This window comes from Plasmopara halstedii, assembly GCF_900000015.1.
Source record: "Plasmopara halstedii genome assembly, contig: Scaffold_207, whole genome shotgun sequence".
Taxonomy (NCBI): domain Eukaryota; phylum Oomycota; class Peronosporomycetes; order Peronosporales; family Peronosporaceae; genus Plasmopara; species Plasmopara halstedii.
In genome coordinates, this window is record NW_020187128.1 from 8,615 (window position 1) to 29,174 (window position 20,560).

At 44.2% G+C, this 20,560-nt stretch overlaps 5 protein-coding genes across 5 annotated transcripts; 2 read left to right on the forward strand and 3 right to left on the reverse strand.

The window, feature by feature from the left end:
• Window positions 1-1,445: 1,445 nt before the first annotated feature.
• Window positions 1,446-2,665, forward strand: PHALS_02975 (hypothetical protein L916_10909; the record flags this gene model as incomplete). Its single annotated transcript, XM_024720701.1, has 3 exons — window positions 1,446-2,195; window positions 2,272-2,502; window positions 2,582-2,665. 3 exons carry the CDS (start codon window positions 1,446-1,448, stop codon window positions 2,663-2,665), a joined length of 1,065 nt encoding a protein of 354 aa, XP_024572797.1.
• Window positions 2,666-4,286: 1,621 nt separating this feature from the next.
• Window positions 4,287-5,456, reverse strand: PHALS_02976 (60s ribosomal protein; the record flags this gene model as incomplete). Its single annotated transcript, XM_024720712.1, has 1 exon — window positions 4,287-5,456. The coding sequence occupies one exon, from the start codon at window positions 5,454-5,456 to the stop codon at window positions 4,287-4,289; it is 1,170 nt and encodes a 389-aa protein (XP_024572798.1).
• A 593-nt stretch (window positions 5,457-6,049) lies between these two features.
• On the forward strand, window positions 6,050-7,666 carry PHALS_02977 (Phosphorylated CTD interacting factor 1, WW domain; the record flags this gene model as incomplete). Its single annotated transcript, XM_024720723.1, has 4 exons — window positions 6,050-6,844; window positions 6,909-7,081; window positions 7,158-7,290; window positions 7,358-7,666. The coding sequence occupies 4 exons, from the start codon at window positions 6,050-6,052 to the stop codon at window positions 7,664-7,666; spliced, it is 1,410 nt and encodes a 469-aa protein (XP_024572799.1).
• Window positions 7,667-7,728: 62 nt separating this feature from the next.
• On the reverse strand, window positions 7,729-11,436 carry PHALS_02978 (structural maintenance of chromosomes protein 3-like; the record flags this gene model as incomplete). Its single annotated transcript, XM_024720734.1, has 2 exons — window positions 7,729-7,893; window positions 7,966-11,436. The coding sequence occupies 2 exons, from the start codon at window positions 11,434-11,436 to the stop codon at window positions 7,729-7,731; spliced, it is 3,636 nt and encodes a 1,211-aa protein (XP_024572800.1).
• A 5,469-nt stretch (window positions 11,437-16,905) lies between these two features.
• PHALS_02979 (uncharacterized protein) lies at window positions 16,906-17,289 on the reverse strand (the record flags this gene model as incomplete). The annotated part of the gene is made up of 1 exon (XM_024720745.1): window positions 16,906-17,289. One exon carries the CDS (start codon window positions 17,287-17,289, stop codon window positions 16,906-16,908), a length of 384 nt encoding a protein of 127 aa, XP_024572801.1.
• Between the last annotated feature and the right edge of the window lie 3,271 nt (window positions 17,290-20,560).

The following is a 20,560-nucleotide window of genomic DNA, read 5'->3' on the forward strand; positions in this document are numbered from 1 at the left end:
TTTTGCGCTTTGAGGAAGTGTAACTTAGGTCACCGACCTTTCGTTCTATACTTAGAACATGTACGAGTTAGCGGATCGCAATCCGCTTACTCCAAAGGCTAATTAACTCTTCGGTTTAAAATCCAAAACTGATTTTTATTTATTTTTTATCCTAACTTTTGAAGTTTAGATTTTCCCAAATATACTAAATATATATAGTAAAATCTAAATACATGCATGACTACTGGCTACCTAGCCACATACCGTATTCTGCAGTCACACCATGCACATCTCGTGTGACACACACCCCTGTTACCAGGGTACGTGTAACCCGTTACATAATAAGTACATTCCAATGTCAAGTATCTGTGGATATAGCAGAGTAACCTAGATCACAGTACTTCCCTCTGTTCCACTCCTGCGTGGAGCGTACATATCAAATTTTTAGCCATTTGTTAATGGAAGAGCACCGCTGTCTGTCTCCCTTATTTTAGTCACAACTGTCCTCAAGAATAATTTGGTCAGACTCATGTTCAGATTTGATCGAATACTTCGGGATGTGTAAAAACGATCCAGCTGACCAGTTGTTGATGCCGGACAGTATATAATTTTTTGTCCTTGGTACGTTGTGATTTAACTGCCATACTTATCCCTAAAGGAAGTACATATGGCGGTCAGATCACATAGATTGAACAGGTCATAACAGCCGAGGTCGTTAGATATGTTTAAGTGCCAGGTTTCTATCAACTGATGCACATAGGTTGAATTTACCGAAGTGCGTGACAGCGTAATAAAGCTTCTTAGTTTACATAATTTCCCCCTTTTACTGCACCGATTTCAATATTGTATCTTTCGCAAAAAAGCTATTCGATATAGCAAGCACCTTAAGGTATTCAGTCACCTCACGAATGCTTTCGTGATGAAAGCTACATTGACCTAGTCACCTTGTCGCTCTTTTAATCATTATCATATTTCGCTTGTGCGTCACTAACGTCGGTGTTAATAACACAACATTTGACAATATATTGCGCCATTCTAAAGTCTGTAGACCTTCACAAGTGGCCTTTATCAGTGAAGACTATAGTGGCAATATCTAGTTAGCCGGACCTCAGGCCCAAGCTCGCGTAATATTGGTCAAAATCAGCGGCTAAAACAATGAGAGCATTATTCGCCAGAGATGGTTGATCGTTTTTGGACAGCTATACGAAATTATAGAATAAAATGTGTATTGATGATGATGACCTATGACTCTACATGTTAAGGGCATTCGATAGGCTGATGATGCAGCGCAAACGCAAACTAAACGACCAAATGAACATTAAATTACCATATAGACTTAGTCGTGGGGTCTTTGGGCTAGGGCATCACCCCCCTTGTAACTGTTGCACTGAAAAAATGATGTGTTAAATTTGGTGTACACAAAAACACAATTTTAAAGCGCGGCGGGAATTTTTAAGCACTGAAACATGGTGCGTCGCGCTGTCGATAGAGCTGACAAGACTGTGACCACTAATCATAAGCGGAAAAAGCAAGGACAAGACATCAAAGTTGTTGGTTCAAAGAAAAAGAATCAGCGGCGACGCAAGAACTCATGGGATTATGAGGACGCCGACGACGTGGAACTCGACGATAAGGTTGAAGACGACAGCGAATCTGAAGACAAGGCGTCGAGGCTTAAAAAGAAACGTGCATTGTCCAGCAAAGATTTAGTGGTGAAGAAGGGTCAGAAAAAGAAGGCAGCTGGTGTACCGCTGGACGAAGATAAAGACGAGGAGCGAGATCGCACTTTGTTGGAGAAGAAGTACAGGAATAAAAAGCAGCAGTATGAGCGCGATAGTGAGCAGCTGCTAATAGAAGTACGCGAATTGGCGCATCAGGAGAAAAAGACTCAGGAAAAACTTATCGAGAAGCTTAAACGAGATATTACGACACTCTCGAAACAGGCGGAAGAGGAACGCAAAGGGCGCAAGAAGGAAGTAGACAGACTCGTAGAGGAAAAAATGCGCGAGTATGATGCTAATCAGAAGAGAATCGTTGATGCAGACCTCGAAAAGAAGGCTCTGCGTGAACACATTAAGGAGCTCGAATCCCAATTTGCTTCGTTTAAGAGAAGCACAGGACCGGACGATATCGTGACAGTCAATGCGGCGGCAGCTCTGGCTACTACTGCCGTGCAAAACACTGAAGCCATGTTGCAGTTAAACCAAGCCAACAAGGTTAATTTGAATAAATGGGGTTGTACTTCTGCAGTTTGGTGAGCTGACTCGTAGCTTTGCAATTGTTTTTATGCAGCTGCTTGAAATGTACCGCGTGATAACCAGCACAGACATTCGTTTAATTCAGTCAGGCGATGATGACGACGATGCTGACGATTGTACCGAGGTTGTGTGTACAGCGACAGATTCTGCAACAGGAAACCAATTTGATTTTGAGCTGGCTGTACCTACCGTTGCATCAAGCGAGATTGAGTATCTTCCAAGCGAGACACCACCTACAGGCGTTACCGTGCCCTCATATTTACGAGTAAGTTATAGGTAGACTGCTTTTAGAAGTCGCATTGCGTTGACTACCAGTATGATTTAATCTATCGTGCTCTTTGTAGGAGGAGCTGAGCTTCAGTAGGTCCGAAATGACCAAATTTATTCGATCAGTTCTCGACGTAGTAATTAGAAAGAAAAAAAGCTAACAGCTTTCTGTCGAATGTAAGCAAGACTGGAGTATGATCCACATCTCTCAAAGCTACTTCGGTAATCCAAAGTACACTTGGTCGAAATCGACACAAAGAGACATTTCGACTGACATTCAAATCAAAACGTTCATCGATCTAATCGTTTGAACAACGATGAGACGTTTGTTGTGTTTGGGGCGTCTACAATAGCTCATTCTCCTTCCGACAATCGGGGCTGTATGTGTTGCAGCAATATAGCAAATTGAATTGACTGTTCTTAGTTCTTACAAGTCTGCAGATGTGATTAGAAGGATCCTGTACCAACATTGCCAGAGAGAAGCAGCAATTGCTGATTAGTCATCTTCAATTGTGCCATCAGCTTTCCTCAATTTGGGTTTGGCTAACGAAGGCAATCCGATTGAGAAGCCCGGAAGAAGTCACTTGTTACTCACTCGGTTAAGCTTACATTTGCGGCAATTTGTTTGTACTCGTTCCGTGCTTTAACATCTTAACGATGAGATTCGAGATCCATCTCAACTTGTTTGAGCACATTTCGGCTCACTTCATAGGTATAACCCTGACCAAGTCGGCAGCTGCATTGATTGCACTAATCTATGCTGCAAGCTTTCGACGGTCTGCTGGTGAAGTTCCTACCAACGCCGCCGAAGGCATTTCCTGTCTGCTCGTCAATGCCCACGAAGAAGACATTCCGGATATGCACTGAAAGGTTCTTGAAACAATTAGTATGTGATTGAACCATAGTTGCCAAATACGTTTGTACTTCCAAGTCCTGGGGAGGCTGAGTCGGGCATCTCCAGGGCTGACGTCCATAGCTTTGGGTGGGCTTCGAAACAAGGCATACTAGGACAGCGATTGTAACCGTGTTGCACTGATACCAAGATGTCTTGAAGTATGTCGGCCCTAACAAAAATGATTCATTGAAAATCAAATGAATTACAACTGGTGTAGTCTCGTGTCTCTACAGTCATGAAACGCCACGTATCGAAAAAAACAGCGTTCCGGTGTAGAGGCAGCTGATCAAGGTTGTATGCTATCTTATAATCTAATTTTCAATATTGCTGTCAGCCCGGATTTGCCCACGAATTAGATGAAGATGCTGAAAGTGAAGCACGCAGCTTTCATAAAAACCTCTGCGAGCGCCCCATGCTCGGCACATTTTGTTCAGGGTTGGCAGGAAGTCTGCCATAGGTACGTAAGCTTCAGATGTAGCAGCTTTTGTATGATAAATAATTGACGTTTCCTTTAAGCTTGTCTTTCACAAAGTCTAAGATTAGACTGAATCTGTCGAGCCCACAACTTCCATGACCATCGTGCATCATCGTGTTTTGGCCATTCAGCTACATCGTTTCACTTACTTGAATGTCAAGGCTCACGAACGTTAGGCCACCAATCGGAGTTCGCATTAAATTTTTTGTCGAGATCAAATTAAATGCACTAGCTATCCGTCACTGTTTCTCTACGGATATCGACGTGTGATAGTCCAGCTATTTACATATTTGGTTAGGTAAATCCAACGTTAAAATTGCAGCAGTATGATTTGTGCTTTAGCTTCCCGCTAGTTATTACCGCAGATCATTTCAGCGGGTCGGTAGATCCTACCTACAATCTATCAAGAAGCTTAACCACGATTTTGGCGAGCCAGAGGGCCAAGCCACTTCGCCTTCTCCTCTGCCGTCTGGAAGCGACCGTGACCGAATTTCGACGAGGTGTCGATGAATTTGAGATTGATCTCTTCAAGGGCAGAACGCTTTGTGTGCACCAATAGCGACTTGCGCAGCGTGATAGCACGCTTCTTCGTACCAACTATAGCGCCTTTGATCATGAGCCAGTCTTCGTTGATCACACCGTAGTGAGGGAAGCCACCTAGTGGGGTGATATCCTTCTCCGTCAGGTCTTGCTCGGTCATGCATGACTTCTTATCACCGGCAGCACCAATACGGTAAATTTTCTTGTTAATTTCTGTGCGGTGGTGGTAACCGTGCTGACCAGCACGTGGCACAGTAAAACGAACGCGCGAAGGGTGCCAGGCACCGATACAAGCTACCTTACGAAGACCACGGTGAGTCTTACGCGGTAAACGGGTAACACCCCAACGTGTGATGACACCTTCAACACCGTGACCCTTAGTGACACCTATGACGTCAATCATTTCGTCTTTGGCAAATACAGCAGTAACTGGAACCTGCTTCTCGAAAAGCGACTTAGCAAAGTCGACCTTGTCAGCAACCGAGCCACCATTGACTTGGATCTCAAGGAGGTGAGCTTTTTTCTGACGAAGCTTCACCTTGCGAACCTGAGTATGGGCAAGCACGCGCACGACCTGACAGTACTTCTTGATGCGGTTAAGCTCGTTCTCAATTTCAGCAGGAGCCGTCTGGTATTTCTTAGCGTATTTTGTAAAAGCTTTACGCTTCGACTTGTACCAATTCTTATAGAAGCGGCGCTTGACCTCCTCACTCAGATGCTCAGCAAACACTGTTGTAAGGGTACGCAGGCCTCGCGGGGTCTCCAGGTAACCGACGACACCAATGACAACCATGGGAGGTGTCTCCACAATTGACACAGGCTCGACAATCTCCTTCTTGTGAACCTTTGAGCCGGGGCGGTCCACTTCACGCATGATGTGCGTCATACCGGCTTTGAAGCCCATAAATGCTGTAAGATGTGGCGCCTTAGACGCATCATCACGAGGGAACTTGCGAACGCGGCCGCGGTGGTGTTTGGTACGCTTTTTAGGAAGAAAGCCCAGATGGCCGTGGCGCGGAGCCTCAAACTTTCGGTGACCCATGCTAAATAATCGAGAGCTGCTGCAAAACTCGAAATGGCTGAAAATGTGTGGAGGAAGGGAAGACGTCGTCACCAGCCAATCACTTAAATCGGACTTTAACGAACGAAGTGGCTATTACAAGCGAACCCCTCGGTAATCATAGTCACGGATGGCGATTTTTATTCTAGTCTGAGGAGGTTTTTGTTGTGACAATGTTAAAAGCGCCTCAAGTATCTCTGCTGAACCTCACGAAATTTAGAGATCCTTGCACAAGCTCCGTTGAAGAGGACAATTAAGGCGTTCGGGTAACGGTGTCATGAACTACGCAAAGAGAGGCTGATCCATTCGTAGGAGAGTGATAGCCCAGATTAGGACGTCCAGGAAGAACTTGAACTTAAAGGCATACAGGCACAACTAATGATGCATTCATTTGTTCCAACGCTTCAGAGGTCAGTGGGAGATTTTGATACTGGAGCGAGCGCTTCATGTTAAATTGGATAGAACTCAAAGTCGCTGATTTTTCGAACAACCCTAGAATATTCTTACTTTGTATTTATTTGACATGTGAGGGGTGAGAGAATATATACTTTATCTTATCATGTCACCATTTGACGATGGAAGACACTTTGGCATCCATAATAGCGTCTATGGCTGCGGCTACAGGCAACGCATCACCTATTGAATGTAATGCTCCAAAGAGAACTAACGGGGTCGATGCAGATCCAATATCCACGAGTAAAAAACGCGAGCGTGTGTCATCATTAACGCCACCATCAGGCATTTGGAACCCAAATGCGGAGATGCAGCTGTCCTCCTCTACTCTTCTCAAGCTTGAAGAAGCTGTCAGGACGTGCAACGTTAGTCCAGCGATGGAAGTTGCGCGTCATCAGATAGTCCGCGCGCTGTGTAAAAAAATTCGGCGTGCTAGCGAGGACCTTGGCATCGGAAAGTTGTCCAACTCAGCTTTCGAGAATTGGCAGCTTACATCACAGCTTACGTACAATAAGCTGGATCCGCTTATTCCTCCGCCCGAAAATGACTACAGCACTTTAGCTGAAGAATTTCGCAAAGCAGGAGCGACCAGGTCAGGAGCTACAAAGATGTGCAAGGCACTTAGACGCGAGTCGGATCGGATGCTGCGTAAGTTTCACCAGCAAAACTTTGTGAACGGCAAGAACATGGTTCACGTGACGGTATCAAATGATGATATGCGTCTGTTGACATTCGGCCAGTCGACAGTGAAAATTAGTGCGATTCACTTTGCCAAGATGCGCGAATTGTATGCAAGAAAGCATGGACTTGATAATGGTGACGGATCAAGCATGTCATTGAAAAACCAACGCCATTTTGCAACCGCGCTTTTCTGCTTGTTGCTGCGTTATGATTCGCTTGATGGTGGGGGATTTCAGGTATTAGAACTGAGATAAATTCGAGCTGGTTTATAGTAAATAAATCATTATTTCTCTGGTTTAGGCTGCACTAAATGAGGAGTGCTTCGATGTGTTGTTGGAGGAGTTCGATTGCAAGATGGAGTGCTTCGCATCGCCGCTGAATTGCCGTTACTCGCGTTTCTGTAGTGCTTTTCTCGATACCGACTTTGCATTTGGAAGCGTCGGCAGCTTTTTCGACTTTTCACCTCGCTCCGGGTACGCGCAGCTTGTGTCCTTGAGCTGGAATGTACTGGAATGTTGATATACTTTATGTCATTCTTCAAAATAAAAGCTGCTTTGAAGCTAATCCACCTTTCATTCCTAAAGTGATCAAGCGGATGGCAGATCATATGGCAGAGCTTCTTACCGCAGCAAACGGCCCTTTGACGTTTATCGTCATTATCCCCTCGTGGCAAAAGACCGAGGTATGGATCGGTCTTGATATTTATATGCTAGGATTTCGAGAATGATACGCATTGGTGTGATTTTCAGGGATGGCAACAATTGAATGCAAGTCGTTATAATCAAAGACACGTACTCATTCCGCAGAAACAACACGGATTTTGTGAAGGGAAGCAGCAGCTTCGAAAGACTCGCTGGCGCATCGCATCATTCGATACAAGTATTTTTTTCTTGCAGAACTCTAAGGCATGCAATCAATGGCCCGTGACAGATCAAAAGCTCAAGCTTCTCAAACAAGCATTTAAGTCTAAGCAAGCTGACGAGCGCGACGCTCTTGGGTTACGCCGATCCGGCAAACGGGTTCGATTAGCAAAAGACCAATGCATTCGACAGAACTGAAGTTGCTTACTGAATATAAAGCTACTACAATCGATTTTGTTCTTGACCATAGTAATAGATGCTTACGACTCCACCACACCCTCCTCTTCCGTCATGATATTCGAAATAAAATCGAGAGATTCTCTTTTTGTCATCGAATAGACGTTGCTAATCTTGTTTTGATGGCCTATTCCATAAAACTTGTCAGCAATGTTTACCAGTTCGGGACGAAATGTTGACGTGATAAACTGAGATCATTTCAAGACATGTCATTCACAGTTAACAGCGTGGTTTAGACAGGTGAGTAAATGCTAGCATACCTGTGCCGGACTATCCTTTGAATGTGCTTGGCGGTGAATTAAAGCCGCGACAGCAGCTCGGTGAGTGGAATCTAACGCTTGATCTATCTCGTCAAATAAGTAAAAGGGAGCGGGATCGACTCGCTGGATGGCGAAAATAAAAGCGAGGGCCACTAAGGCCTTTTGACCTCCGGAGAGCTGCTGCATTAGATACGAGTCACCCTCTCCGCGGAAATTTACCTTGATTTGGACTCCTAAGTACGTGTCAACATTCGACTTAAACGAAGAATCACCCCCGTTTGTGATGCCAGCCTGGCTAGTATCAGCACTTATCATGACCATCTTGCCTTCTCCTGTCGGCACTAGCTCGCGAAATACTTCCGAAAAGAAGCTCGCCACGCCTTTAAACGTACGAAATATAGCTTCATCCTTTCGCTTATCCAAGACGTCGATAAGGTCCTCGATCGACTTGTAAGCATCGTCAATCTCCTTTTTTCGTTCCAAAAGCGCCGCGCGCTGCTCGTTAAAATTCAAAAATTGATCTAGAGCCTTTTTGTTTACGTGACTGTACTTCTTTAGTTTTTCGGTTCGTTGCTTGAACTCATTAATCACGTCTGATATAGGTAATGCCTTGAATTTCTCAAACTCCAAACTAGATAGCGTTCCTAGCTCGCGGATACCTCGCGTTGCATCTTCACACTTTTTCAGCAAGCGACTGCGCTTATTCAAGATCTTTTCAGTTCGCCGAGCTTCCTGCTGAATCTGTTCACTTAAGGTCACATCGTCTGCTTTTAAAGAGTCAATCACTAATGTTTCATTGATGATATCCTGCTGTAATGCCTCTATCTTTTGCTCAAGATCTTTCAGTGACGACGTGTTGTCATCCACCAAGCGCGAAGCATCAATTAAATCTATTTGCTTGGCTTTGAAAGTTTCCTCTCGTTCATTAATTGTCAATATTTCGCCCCCTTCTCCGAGATGGCACGCCAGTTCACTTTCACGTCGAATCAGGTTTTCCTCTAAGATGGTTTTGATGCTTTCGTTTTGTGAGCGAATTTCTTCCAAATGCTGCCGCTGATCTCGTTCTTCAGCCTCCAGTTTCGAAATTTTGGCTGAAAGAGAGTGCAAATCTCGATGCTCTTCGGCTGTCAAGGTGTCTTGCATCGGAGTGAGAAGCTCTGAACGAAGCGACGTGATTTTCGCCACTAAATTTTTCACGTCTTGCTCCTGAATCTCGCAACTTCGTTCCCTCTGGATTAAATTTTCTTTGTCAGTGCGAACTTGGTTCTTGCGTCGATTTATTTCATCAAATAAGCGCTCATGAAAAGAGATGGCCCATTGTTTTTCAGCCTCAAATTTTTGGCAATCGCTTACCATCTTGGTCACCCGTTGATCTGCTTGCTGAGCCTCTGTTGTCACTTTTTGAGCTCTATTCATAACTCTTTCCAGATCGACTTGCGCCTGCTTTAGTTCCATCATCGCTCGGGTACGAGAATGACGAGGGTCTTTATAGCCACCATTAAGAGCACCACGACGATGCACCATATCACCGTCTAACGTTAAACAGTCCATATTTGTCTGCTCAGCATACCGAACGCAAGTGTCAAGATCCCGGCACAATAACTTTTTACCAAAAGCGGCCATCACACCTTTGTGAACCTCGGCCGGGTATTCTAGTTTCTCTACTAGCGCAACAACGTCATCATTACGCGGATAATCAAATTTATCCTTTAACTTCAAGCGATTAAGAGGTAAAAAGGTAAGTCGACCAAGGTTCTTCTTCTCAAGTTCCCGCATTATTCGTGCAGCCGTTTCATCTGTGTCAACAACTACATGGAAAAGTGCACCACCAGCAGCCTCATCTGCTGCGATACAGTAGCGCTCGTCAACAGGTTTTACAAGATCGATCAGCGGACCAAAAATTCCTCGAATCCGGCCACGCATCTCCTGAACTGCCTGTAGACCATGGCGAACATCGTATGCCATAGTGCTCTGCAACGCGTTTTCACCATCGCTCACCGTTTTTTTTAACGCGCGTAGATCATAAGAAATTTGATTTTCTTCGCGCCACTTTTCCTTTCGCTCTTCATTTAAAATGTTGCGCTGCTCCTTAAGTCGCAACAATTCGGCTCCCACTGCGTCCATTTTCTGACGGTGATTTCGTAGCTCTTGCATTTGTTGCTCAAGCGTTCGCTCCGAATCTTCTATAGACTTGGCCAAGCCCTCCATTGCGTGCTTTATTGATGCCGTATCAGCTTCTTTCCGACGTACGAGACTCTCAATGTCACTGATCTCACGCTGTAGATAGTCATCGCGCTGTTGCTGCGTGTGAAACTGACTTTTGCGACTTTGCTTGGCAATCAGATGCTCCTGCTGTGCTTGGCACTCCTGGAGACTTCGTATCACTTGATCGTGCAATTGCTCTGCCTTTAGTAATGCCGGAAGAATCTCATTCGTCAGCTGAGCTCGCTTTGCTTCGATTTCGCGCTTGACCACTTCGAATTCTTTAGAAACCGCTGAACGCAGCATACCGTCAGACCGAATTTGTTCTCTCAGCTCTTCTACCTTCATCTCAAGCTTGTATCTCACTTCCATCAGTCCTTTCCGCTCATCCTCACGAATCTTTCGTTCTTCGACAAGTTGGTTCAAGTCTTGTACTTTTCTTTGATGGTCATCATTAATCCGACTCATCTCAGTTCGAGTGTGCATGAGCTTTTCATGCAGATCCGTCGACCGCGCGCTCTCTTCCTGCCTCTGTTTCTGTAACACTTCGATCTCTTCTTGCGCTTTCTGCAGCTCTTTCTCGTGCATCGTGTACTCTAGCGCTCGCTGCTCTCTATCCAGTTGTTGATATTCTTTTAGTTCCTCCTTCTCCTCCTCAAGCTCCGCCAATCTCTCTTCAATATAGCTTACAACTTCTTTAATTTTATCACGCTGTGTCTGTGTCTCTGACAGAATTTTAAGGGACTTGACTCGCTGGTCCTCGTACACTTTAGTGCCTGCTACCTCCTTTAGCAACTCAAGTCGTTCTCGCTCACGCATTACTGCCAACGAGTTGACCTTCCCTTGTTGAACAATGTAGTAGGGATTCGAACGTGAGAAACCTGCACTTTCAAGTAAATGAACCACGTCGCTCTTGGTGATGTGTTTACGATTAAGGAAAAACTCGTCCTTCTTGACGCCAATTGTGCGTCTCAGAGTCACCTCCGAGTCATCAACGGGTAGACGACCATCGCTATTGTCAAAAATTATTTCAACATACGCCGACATGACATGCTTACCAGATCCCTCGTGTAGCAACGCCTGACGTTCGTCAGAACGCAAATTGGCAAAACGGGTCGTGAGTAGTCCGAAACGGATGGCATCAAAGAAGTTGGACTTTCCCGTGCCATTGCGCCCGATCACCACATTGTGTTTGTTGCTAAAGGGTTCTACCGTCACTTGGTCCTTGTAGCTGCGAAATCCGCACACTACGACCTGCTTGATGTGCATTGCTAACAGAGAAGCTTTTACAATGTATTGGTTGCCCTTCTTGTTGCCGCTTTTTGATTGGCAACTTCGTTAGAAGAGCTCATGTGTTAAGTACGGTCTCCGATCTGACAAATACAATTGCGAAAAATTCGAACGTGATTGGACTTAATGACTTAGATGATATGTGTCAATTTACCGATTTAAGCTACTTTTTACTTTAAGCAGGCTCAGTAATCATAAATCGCCCAAATCCGCCAAACTTTAACAGTTTTCTCTCAAAATTGGTATTATCAATATTACGACAGCATTGACGACCCAACATTACAACCACATCTTAAAGTTAATGAAAATAATTTGCCCAACATTACAACCACGGTGTGTGACCAATCTGTAGACTGCAAAAATTAGAGCATACAAAAAAAACGATTTGAACTACCACAAGAATATACTTAATGCAACACTTCGGTGCCAAACAGGCAGGAAGATTCGCAAATGATCAGTACAACAACCCACCGGTCCTTTTCCATTCGACTTTTCTAAACTAACAGAAAAAGAGGCGCCGTCAATAGCATTCGACGTACAATCGCGTCTAGTATCACGGATGTTGCCGGCGCAATAGACGGTTATAATTTGGAGCATACAGACATTCGAGTTGGTACGTACCCGAGACGTTGTACACGTTCTCAGGAAGCGCTTGAGGGTTTGTATCGGAATAAAAAGGTGAAGGTACCTACCTACCTACACCTGACATTTCTTTTTTGAGGAACGTTTTTTTAAATCCTTGGTTCGTGAACATAAATACCTCGGTTGCGTTCGCTGCGGCCGATTATATTGGTTGTTTAACAGAGATTTGAATAAGATACCAAATGTTTGTGACATGTCAAGTTGCTTCACTTCTTGGCTCTACTGACATTTGTACTCAATCTAGATATACATGAATTCAAGCTGATTTTTCAGTATGCAAACTGATAAAAAACCTTACAGCCTTCACTGTCACCAGTAACGAGTGTCTGTACAAAAATCTGTGACTTCGTCTCATTCTTTCAATAACTTCTGTGATAAACTCTGGTCTGAAGCATGCAGGACTGTTTTAATACATTTCTCAGACGGATAGCAAATGCTATTGACTGAAACAGAGTCAGCACCGGGAAAACTCTACATATTCTTGGAAGCAAGAGTATTACGGTGGATTGTAATCAGCAGAAAAACAACTCCGAATGATAACTCGGATGAGTTCGAGTGCTAACGAACTATTTGCTGTTACTAGCTAACCTTCTTCTAGCGGTTTGATCTCTTCAGTGGTTAGTTTCAATAACTACACCAAAGACGTTGCATTCTCGCGTATATATCGCAAGAAATGCAAACCGATTCTCTCAAATACTACGCCAAGCAGATGCAAAATGATGCAGCTATTGAAGCCCGGTTCGCGACACTTGTTACTAATTGCTGCGGTATGGATGACAATTGACGCATTTTTGTTTCAGCTCATGTCAACGGAGGCAGCTCAGAGTTTGATCTGAGGTTGGTGCCGTTTTAAGTGGGCAAATCCGCACAATTCACTAGACAGAGCTAGCAGTTCTACAAAACCTTTTATCATCAATGTCACTATTTGAGGTACCATCACTTTGATGTCGCACCTAGAGTTATACCAGTGTACTAACCACAACTTTGGATCCCAGCATACAACCATGGTAAAAGGCTCAGTGTCTATGGTATTCGCTCGAAGTCCGAAGGGGAACACAGTCTAAATAGGAACGTATTCTCCCCCATTAGGAGTTGGAATCTCAAATTATCTTCGTTGTGAGCTTTGTTTCACGACATGCCTCGAGGTGAGCTCCTGGATCACGTAACAAGCGGGAATCTCCAACCTTCTCTGTTTGTAAATGCACGTGACTCGAGAAGCATTTAGATTCACGAGGCAGCGTTATGGAACCCTGTTATGGTGATGCAGGCGATGTATTCTCAGACGAGAGCTACGTACCTTGTGATTGAGTATTTCCCTTGTCATGGAGTATTTCCCTTGTCATGGAGTATTTACCTTGTTGTCATATACGTACACAATACGCTACACTCTTTTAAACTCAAATCAAAAGCTCAACGTTTTTTAGGCTAGTGCTGTTTGTGGTGCAGCGATCTAGTACGGAACGGATAGCCTTCTACCCCGTTTTCTGTGCACTGTTCCTACTTGACGAAGCTTCCTCTGTATTGGTAACATCTTTATCGTTGGTACCACATGTCATCAATATGACGCGTAAATCTTGACATAATGAAATTTGACATGAGCGTTCATGTCGACAAGTTACACTTTCATAGATCCTGAATTTAATTGTATCAGAGCATACAACACAATTGGTAACGGGATCAGCATTTGTCAGAAGTTCAAGAATGCGCTGGTTCAAAGTCTTCAGGAAACTCCCAATCAGGCGTCGCCTTCACCGTTTTCATAGAGCAAGACCACTTCTATCGAGAGTAATCACCGCAAGTAGTGCGGGGTTTCGACCATGTGTGAACACAGTGTACTAGTTGAGTGGTTATTAAGCACTGGGGGTGTTGGCTGATGCGCATTAACTTGATTTCTTGGGTTTTAACGTGAAGTCAAAACAGTTGGCACTTGTGCGGATAGCTTGGAACTCTGATGTGAACCCAATGTTAATCTTGATATGTTCAATTGAAAAGCGTAAGTGCATTGGGCGCGGTAGCCAACTTGCCACAGGAGCAGTACTTGAGCTTGATACTGATATTAATTTGCGATCGAAGTGTTGACGTTGAGATTGTTTGTGTCGATTGTGCAGAATGGTTATAATTCGAGCCTGCAAAGTGTGATATTAGAGGCGTGACCCCTGGGTTATGCCTTGAAATTGCGCTATGTGTAGAAGAAGGAATGCGACCAAGAAGCGTAGTTGGTGCATTTAATTCTGGTGTGTGCTGACTTGTGGGATGGTGTGGGTCCGGTGATTGGCTTGTTAAAGTCGTTCTTGGACCAACTTGAATAGCTGGACGTCACTTCGGATAGCCGTAAATTTGCGTTAGGCTTGATATCTTGAAATTAACAGTGGAATTAGAGCCGTTTGCACTTGTGTGGATGGCATAGAGACCTACTGTTGATATCGTGATCACATTGTTTAGCGTTCGACTTGAAAAGACTAGTACACCGGGGCGTGGTAGTCCAAATTGGCTGTGTGGACAGCAGTACTTGTTTTGGAGGTTAAATTCATAGCCGTCTTTATCGTGTCGAGACGTGGAGAGGGTAAAACAAAAAGCTCCGGTGAAGGACGCCTGAGAATGTCTAGAGCGGGAAGCTTAAGCTTTACCATCGAAATAGCTTGCAAGTTTTACGTGTCATGATTAAAAAGTAACTAAGGATCTCACCCTTAATTACTTCTTGTATTTGGCGTAGTAGAATGTCAAGTTGTACACGACTTCTTGACTGCAGGCTTGTACTACATGTATTGCCTTGTCCAGCATGAAGCCTTTGACCGGTGTGGCCTATTAGGCTGGGTTGCTCGAAGCTGTAGCTAGCAGTGGAGAGAGTCGGCGCAAAGTTGAATTGTTGTACACTGCGGAAAATCTTTGTTGGAAGCCGGACAGTAGCGCGGTCGGTGAATACGGAGGGGGTTGCGTCCCATAAATTCCCTTATTCAACTTGGATCCGAGCTTGCTCGTCCTTGTTCTGCTAAAACCCTGTCAGACCTAGTCTAACCTTTCTAGTAGCCGTACTGAATGTCCACCTGGAAAACTGATGCGACGGGTTTAATTCCCGTAGCTGTTAAACTTGACGTTGACATCTCTGTTGACGGTATAACTTGTATTACAGATGTTTTAGAAGTAGTTGTAGTTGCATGTGCCGTCGTGAAGTTATCCAGTCTTGCCATAATGGAGTGCTGAACGGCTGAAGCGGTTGTAGTCGATGTCACAAATGCATTATTTTGCGCGTGAAGACTATTTTCCACTTCATGTACCAGTTGTATCCATGTAAGTTTGCCTTTAAAGCTGCACGTGATTGAAACTGCCGAAAGTGCAGCTTGATGTATGCAAAGGCATGATGACGTACAAAGTCTTGAGAAGTCAACACATCAATGTTGTAATGTCGTTTGGTCAATGAAGTCATAATGCGCGAAGTACACAACATCTCACAATAGTAAAGATTGCATAAAATTGCGTAAGTTCCATAGTGTTGTATTGTGGTATGGTGAAGTCGAATAGAGTGGGAAAGACAATCATAGACCTGTCGAAAGTTCCGATAATATACTTTTTGAAAGGTCGAAGAAAGACTTCCCATTGATGTATTGCCACTTTGCAAACCCAAAAAAGGTGCTGGGCATCTTCTACATTTGTGTATCCATGTACACATGTATTGCTTGATATGACTTCCGCTCTCCATCGAGACTTGTATCGAAATCCTAATGCGTTGTGTTGAAGACGGAACTTAAGGTCGGAGCATACTGGGAGTACATGACAATCCAATCTGTACTCAAAGCACCATATATCGTCCGTTAAAGGTATGCCCGCAATCTAAAGCTTGTAAACTTGGACTTTGGAAGCGGTGTACTCAACTTAGTCTTCAACAATAGTTTAACAAAGTCCCTGTTGGACATGTCCATGGCCATTTTGTCTTCAAAATTTCAGCCATGAGTTGCAGATTCAATGTGAATGGGACGAGTCGGCCCATATATAGGTCCATGTGGGGGGCAGTTCAATTTAGGTCACGACATTCTGTCGGACACCAAACGAATTTCGACGCAAGTCTGGCGAATTGATCCACCTGAAGTTGACTTTCTAGTGGATCTTGTGACACAAAGCATCCATAGCGTTCGACAAAGTCTTGTAGGCTGGTGAACCCTAATGTTTTCAGAAAATCAATAGTGCTTTTACTGGCTTCGGCCAATTGGATTCTAGCCTTGCCAAACGTAAAATAGGCATTGTAATATAACGGCATGACCTGCACAAACCGATTCCAGTCTGTGGAGCCGTGAGTGGTGTGCCGTTCCGTCCATACTCGTGTAGTAGATTTCCAATAGTCAGGCAGTTCCGTCCATACTCGTGGAGTAGATTTCCAATAGCCAGGCAGTCCAGTCCATTGCTCTCCCTTCATATCTGCATATAAAATAGCGAAGCCTGTACCAAGAGAGCCTAATGTTTTTGTAAAGAGTTGAAGTGCCGGAGGTACCATCTGGGTACCGCATTCGACTCACAAGTCGAGACAATTCCATCCCTTGATGTCTTGAGGTGCATAGCGTGGATAAAGGCTTTGATAGGTGTCAATCCTAATCCACCCTTCGAATTACATGGGTAAATTCATTCTTTAGCGAATTTTTCGGCAACTGCGAAATCACTATCCGTACCCTTTGAGTGAACAAAGTTGCGGATGATGACGTCCACACTTTTCAGATGATCCGGTGTAATAGACGTCACGCTGGCTGTGTACCAAAATAGTGGTAAAATGATGCATTGTAATAGCACCACTTTGCCTTGTAATATACGAGCACGGTATTACCAGATGGCACATCGTCTTCGTACTTTACTAACCACATCACCAAATCGTTGTTTGGGTGTCACTGTGGCGCTCTGAAGTACACCTAATCGTACCACACTGTCCGACGCTTGTAACACTTTGAGATCCGTTAAAGCACGTAGTCTGGCCAGTTTGGGCAGGTCGACTTGGAACGTAAACGGCATGACGCACGTTTTATTCATATTTAGGCGTAATCCTGATGCTAACGCGTAATCTTGTACCACATCCAGGAATACAGGTGCGTAATCAACATCAGCTAGTAGACCGGTGCTGTCATCTGCAAAAGCTAGTAGCAATTGTGGGGATGACCCATTGTCAATATCCAACCCCCGCATCGAAACTCGAGCACGTAAGTAATTCATGAGTGGTTCGATAAACAACACAAATTATCCCAGAGATAGTGGGTCACCTTGTCGTTCCCGGCCCCTAATAAAAAGGATCTCCTGGTGAGTTGTCCAACAGCAAACTAACAGAAGTGTGGCTGTAAAATGTTTTGATCCAGGCTCAAAAGATCGTACCAAGTCCGAAGTGATGCAATACCATGTCCAACGCTGGCCACAGTTTACTATCGAAGGCCTTGGCAAAATCGATTAGAACAGCACAAGCGTCCGGGTAAGTTGCTTGCATAATTCTTGTAGGTCTTGGAAGCGAAAAAGAGAATGACGGATAGACCTATTAGGTACAAACCCACTTTGATCTTCATGTATCAGCGAAGGAAGCACCAGTCCCAGTCTCCGCGCCAGAATCTCGGGACCAAGCTTAGCATCATGGTTCAGCAGCGTCAATGGACGGTAGTTTTCAGGCTGCGATCTGTCTCCAGTCTTGTATTGCAGCGAAAAGTGCGCCGGTCATTGAAACTTTTCTTAGTCATCTCTCCCTTTGATAACTGATTGTCGTGGATAACCTCGTATATGCGGGCCCACAGATTCGGCGAAATCTTGTAGTACTCAATCGGTGATCCGTCGGGGCCCGGCGCTTTTCCATTGGAGGATTTTATGATCGCCTAGTATAAGTCGTTTGCCGTGATGAGCGCATCGAGCAAACGCTGTTGTGCTGGCGTAAGCTTTGCCACTGTTTGACATAGAATTCGCGCTAAGCGAAGTGGCTGATATGAAGCATTCCGTAGAAACCTAAGATCCGGCGAAATCGATTAGAATAGTTGCCCTTAAAAGCTGCGGTGTCTCGTCTCGATTTCAACAGGGTCGTCGCTTCTCGACCCATCGTCACGTTAAATTTCGGTGATGGGAGACCTGAGACAGACCTATTTTGTTGGCCGAAAAATGTGCTTTGTTGCCCGCTCACTAAGATGTAAGTTGGCTGCAAATTTGCCCATCGCGTTTCTTTCTTGAATCGTCTTCTTGTGATCGGCTTGTGTTTGTTGTAGTGCTTGCTTGTTACAGTCGATCGGAGCCAGATTGAAGAGGTCGATGGCATCATTTACCGCGGCGACTCGTATGGCTATATCCCGCGCATCAGCTTGTCGAAGGTTGACCCATCGACTGCGAAGATAAATGCAATCGGAACGCTTGTGTTCATCCGGAAGACATTATGCGATTGCGCCTTTAAAATTTCGAATACGTGCTACCAGTCGCTTCGCCGATGAGGCAAGGTAAGTGATGACATTAGGATCTCGTAGAAACCATGTGGGGCATCGCCACGGCGCGCGCCTCATTGTTGGCATAAACTTCGCTTGTAGCCGTAAACCAATTGGAATGTGGTCCTCGTTATGCCACTTTCGATCCCTTATATGTTTGATCTCAGCAAGATGATTTTGTACTATATCACTGTTAGGAAACAGTAATCCAGTCGGTTTTTGCGTTTTGGGCTAGTGTAGTCCTTTGTACCCTGATGCACAAAGCGCCATGCGTCGAGCAAGCCCAACGCGTCAAGCCAATCACCCAGTTCTTCTCTACCAGTACCCGGGTGCAATTGGGGAGGTGAAGCTTGATCCAGAAAAGAGTCCATTGTGACATTGAAGTCATCCACTTGGCCATCTTCATCCGAGTCGTTGAAAAGGAAGTTAGTGAGAAGTGCACGAAAAAGTCGCCACGTTGTGGGGGTTCATCAGGTGCGTAAACAACATGTATATACATCGTCTGAGTACCAAGCGTGGGCTTGAGTAAAAAATATCGATTGCGTAATTGGTCCTTGTAGACTAGACTAGTGAGATCCTGAACTTCGCCAAACGGTCATACAATTTACTCGGAAAGTAATAAATCAAAATGCAACAGCACTACAGGTAATAACAATACGGTTGTGGGTGTCGACTTCGTTGTTGCTAGCCTCCGCGTCGTTTACCAGTTATACCGAACTGACCACATATATGATTGTAATTATTTCTATCAGCCAATATAAAGCCTTCCTTTGAAACTACACCATCACGTATTGCTAATGAAATGATCTCGATGACGTTAAGACATGTTTTTGTGCCAGTAAAAATACACTAATTGCAATACACTTCGTGGGCATGTTTCCAATATGGATATATGTGATAAACGTTTTTACCACGTTTAGCGCTTGTTTTAGGTTTGCGCTTCATTTTGATAATCCACTTGAAAACTTCATTTCAATTGTTAATATGACTAAACAAGTCTGTACTCACACCGCGAGATATTAGTTGTCGCAATAAACTAACATATATGGCTCTAGAAAGTGGCTAATAACATTGGTATTGTTGAACTACATAGAATTCTATTTTATTTTCCGATTTGTTTAAAAAACACTTCAAAGTCGTAATATCAGTTATGAAATGATAAGAGATGTACTAAGAGCCTCACTCAACCTATTGTTCCCACAGCCCCTCAAAGAAAACACACAGACTGGTGTGACGAGAAAGCAATAGACTTGAAGAAAAGAAAGGACTTCAGATTTTAAAGTGAATTTTGCATCTGAATCAAAATGAGTTAATAGATCATGGAGCTACATGCAAAACCCAAGAGCTCCTGGAGGTTTTACTATTAAGACCTTGGGGTCCTGATTTACAAAATTAATGGGTGTACCGACGTTAAACCTCAGCTTGACCTTATACAAGATATTGGACGTACGGAGCTTGAGCTTTAAAAAGCTTGAGCTGCAACATTTGAAAAAAATATCCAGTATAAGTGACTGGCTTACGTTACCCACGTCGGTCTGTTTGCCAGTACACATCCCCAAGCATGATACAGCATTTGTTTCACACAGAATTTATGTGACTTCATATAAGATGCCAAATATGCATGTAGGAACACCAAACATACTGTAATTCCGACAATTTATACAAAAATTACATAGAAATATCTTCATGTAATTGCTTAGTGTGGCCCATTCCATCACCCCTTCCTTTAAGTAAGAATTACTTTGATACATTTGCAGACCTTTTGGGGCCGCTCACTTTCCAATAAACAATGAAGTGATGAATTGACCAAGCCAACTTTGACGAGTGGTGTTTGCCGCTTAGGCAAACAACAGCTCCAGAATTCTTTGTCGTGACCATCATTCTCAACCGAGATGGAGACTAGGCTTTCTACATGGAGCTTTTCTTTGTTATTGTCGGATCAACAATCTTGATGATTCGACCCAGCCCATCGTAGCTAAGCTGAACTCCCATGACCCCAGCAAGCCTCAAGCTAGGTAACGGATTGCAATAGACCTAGA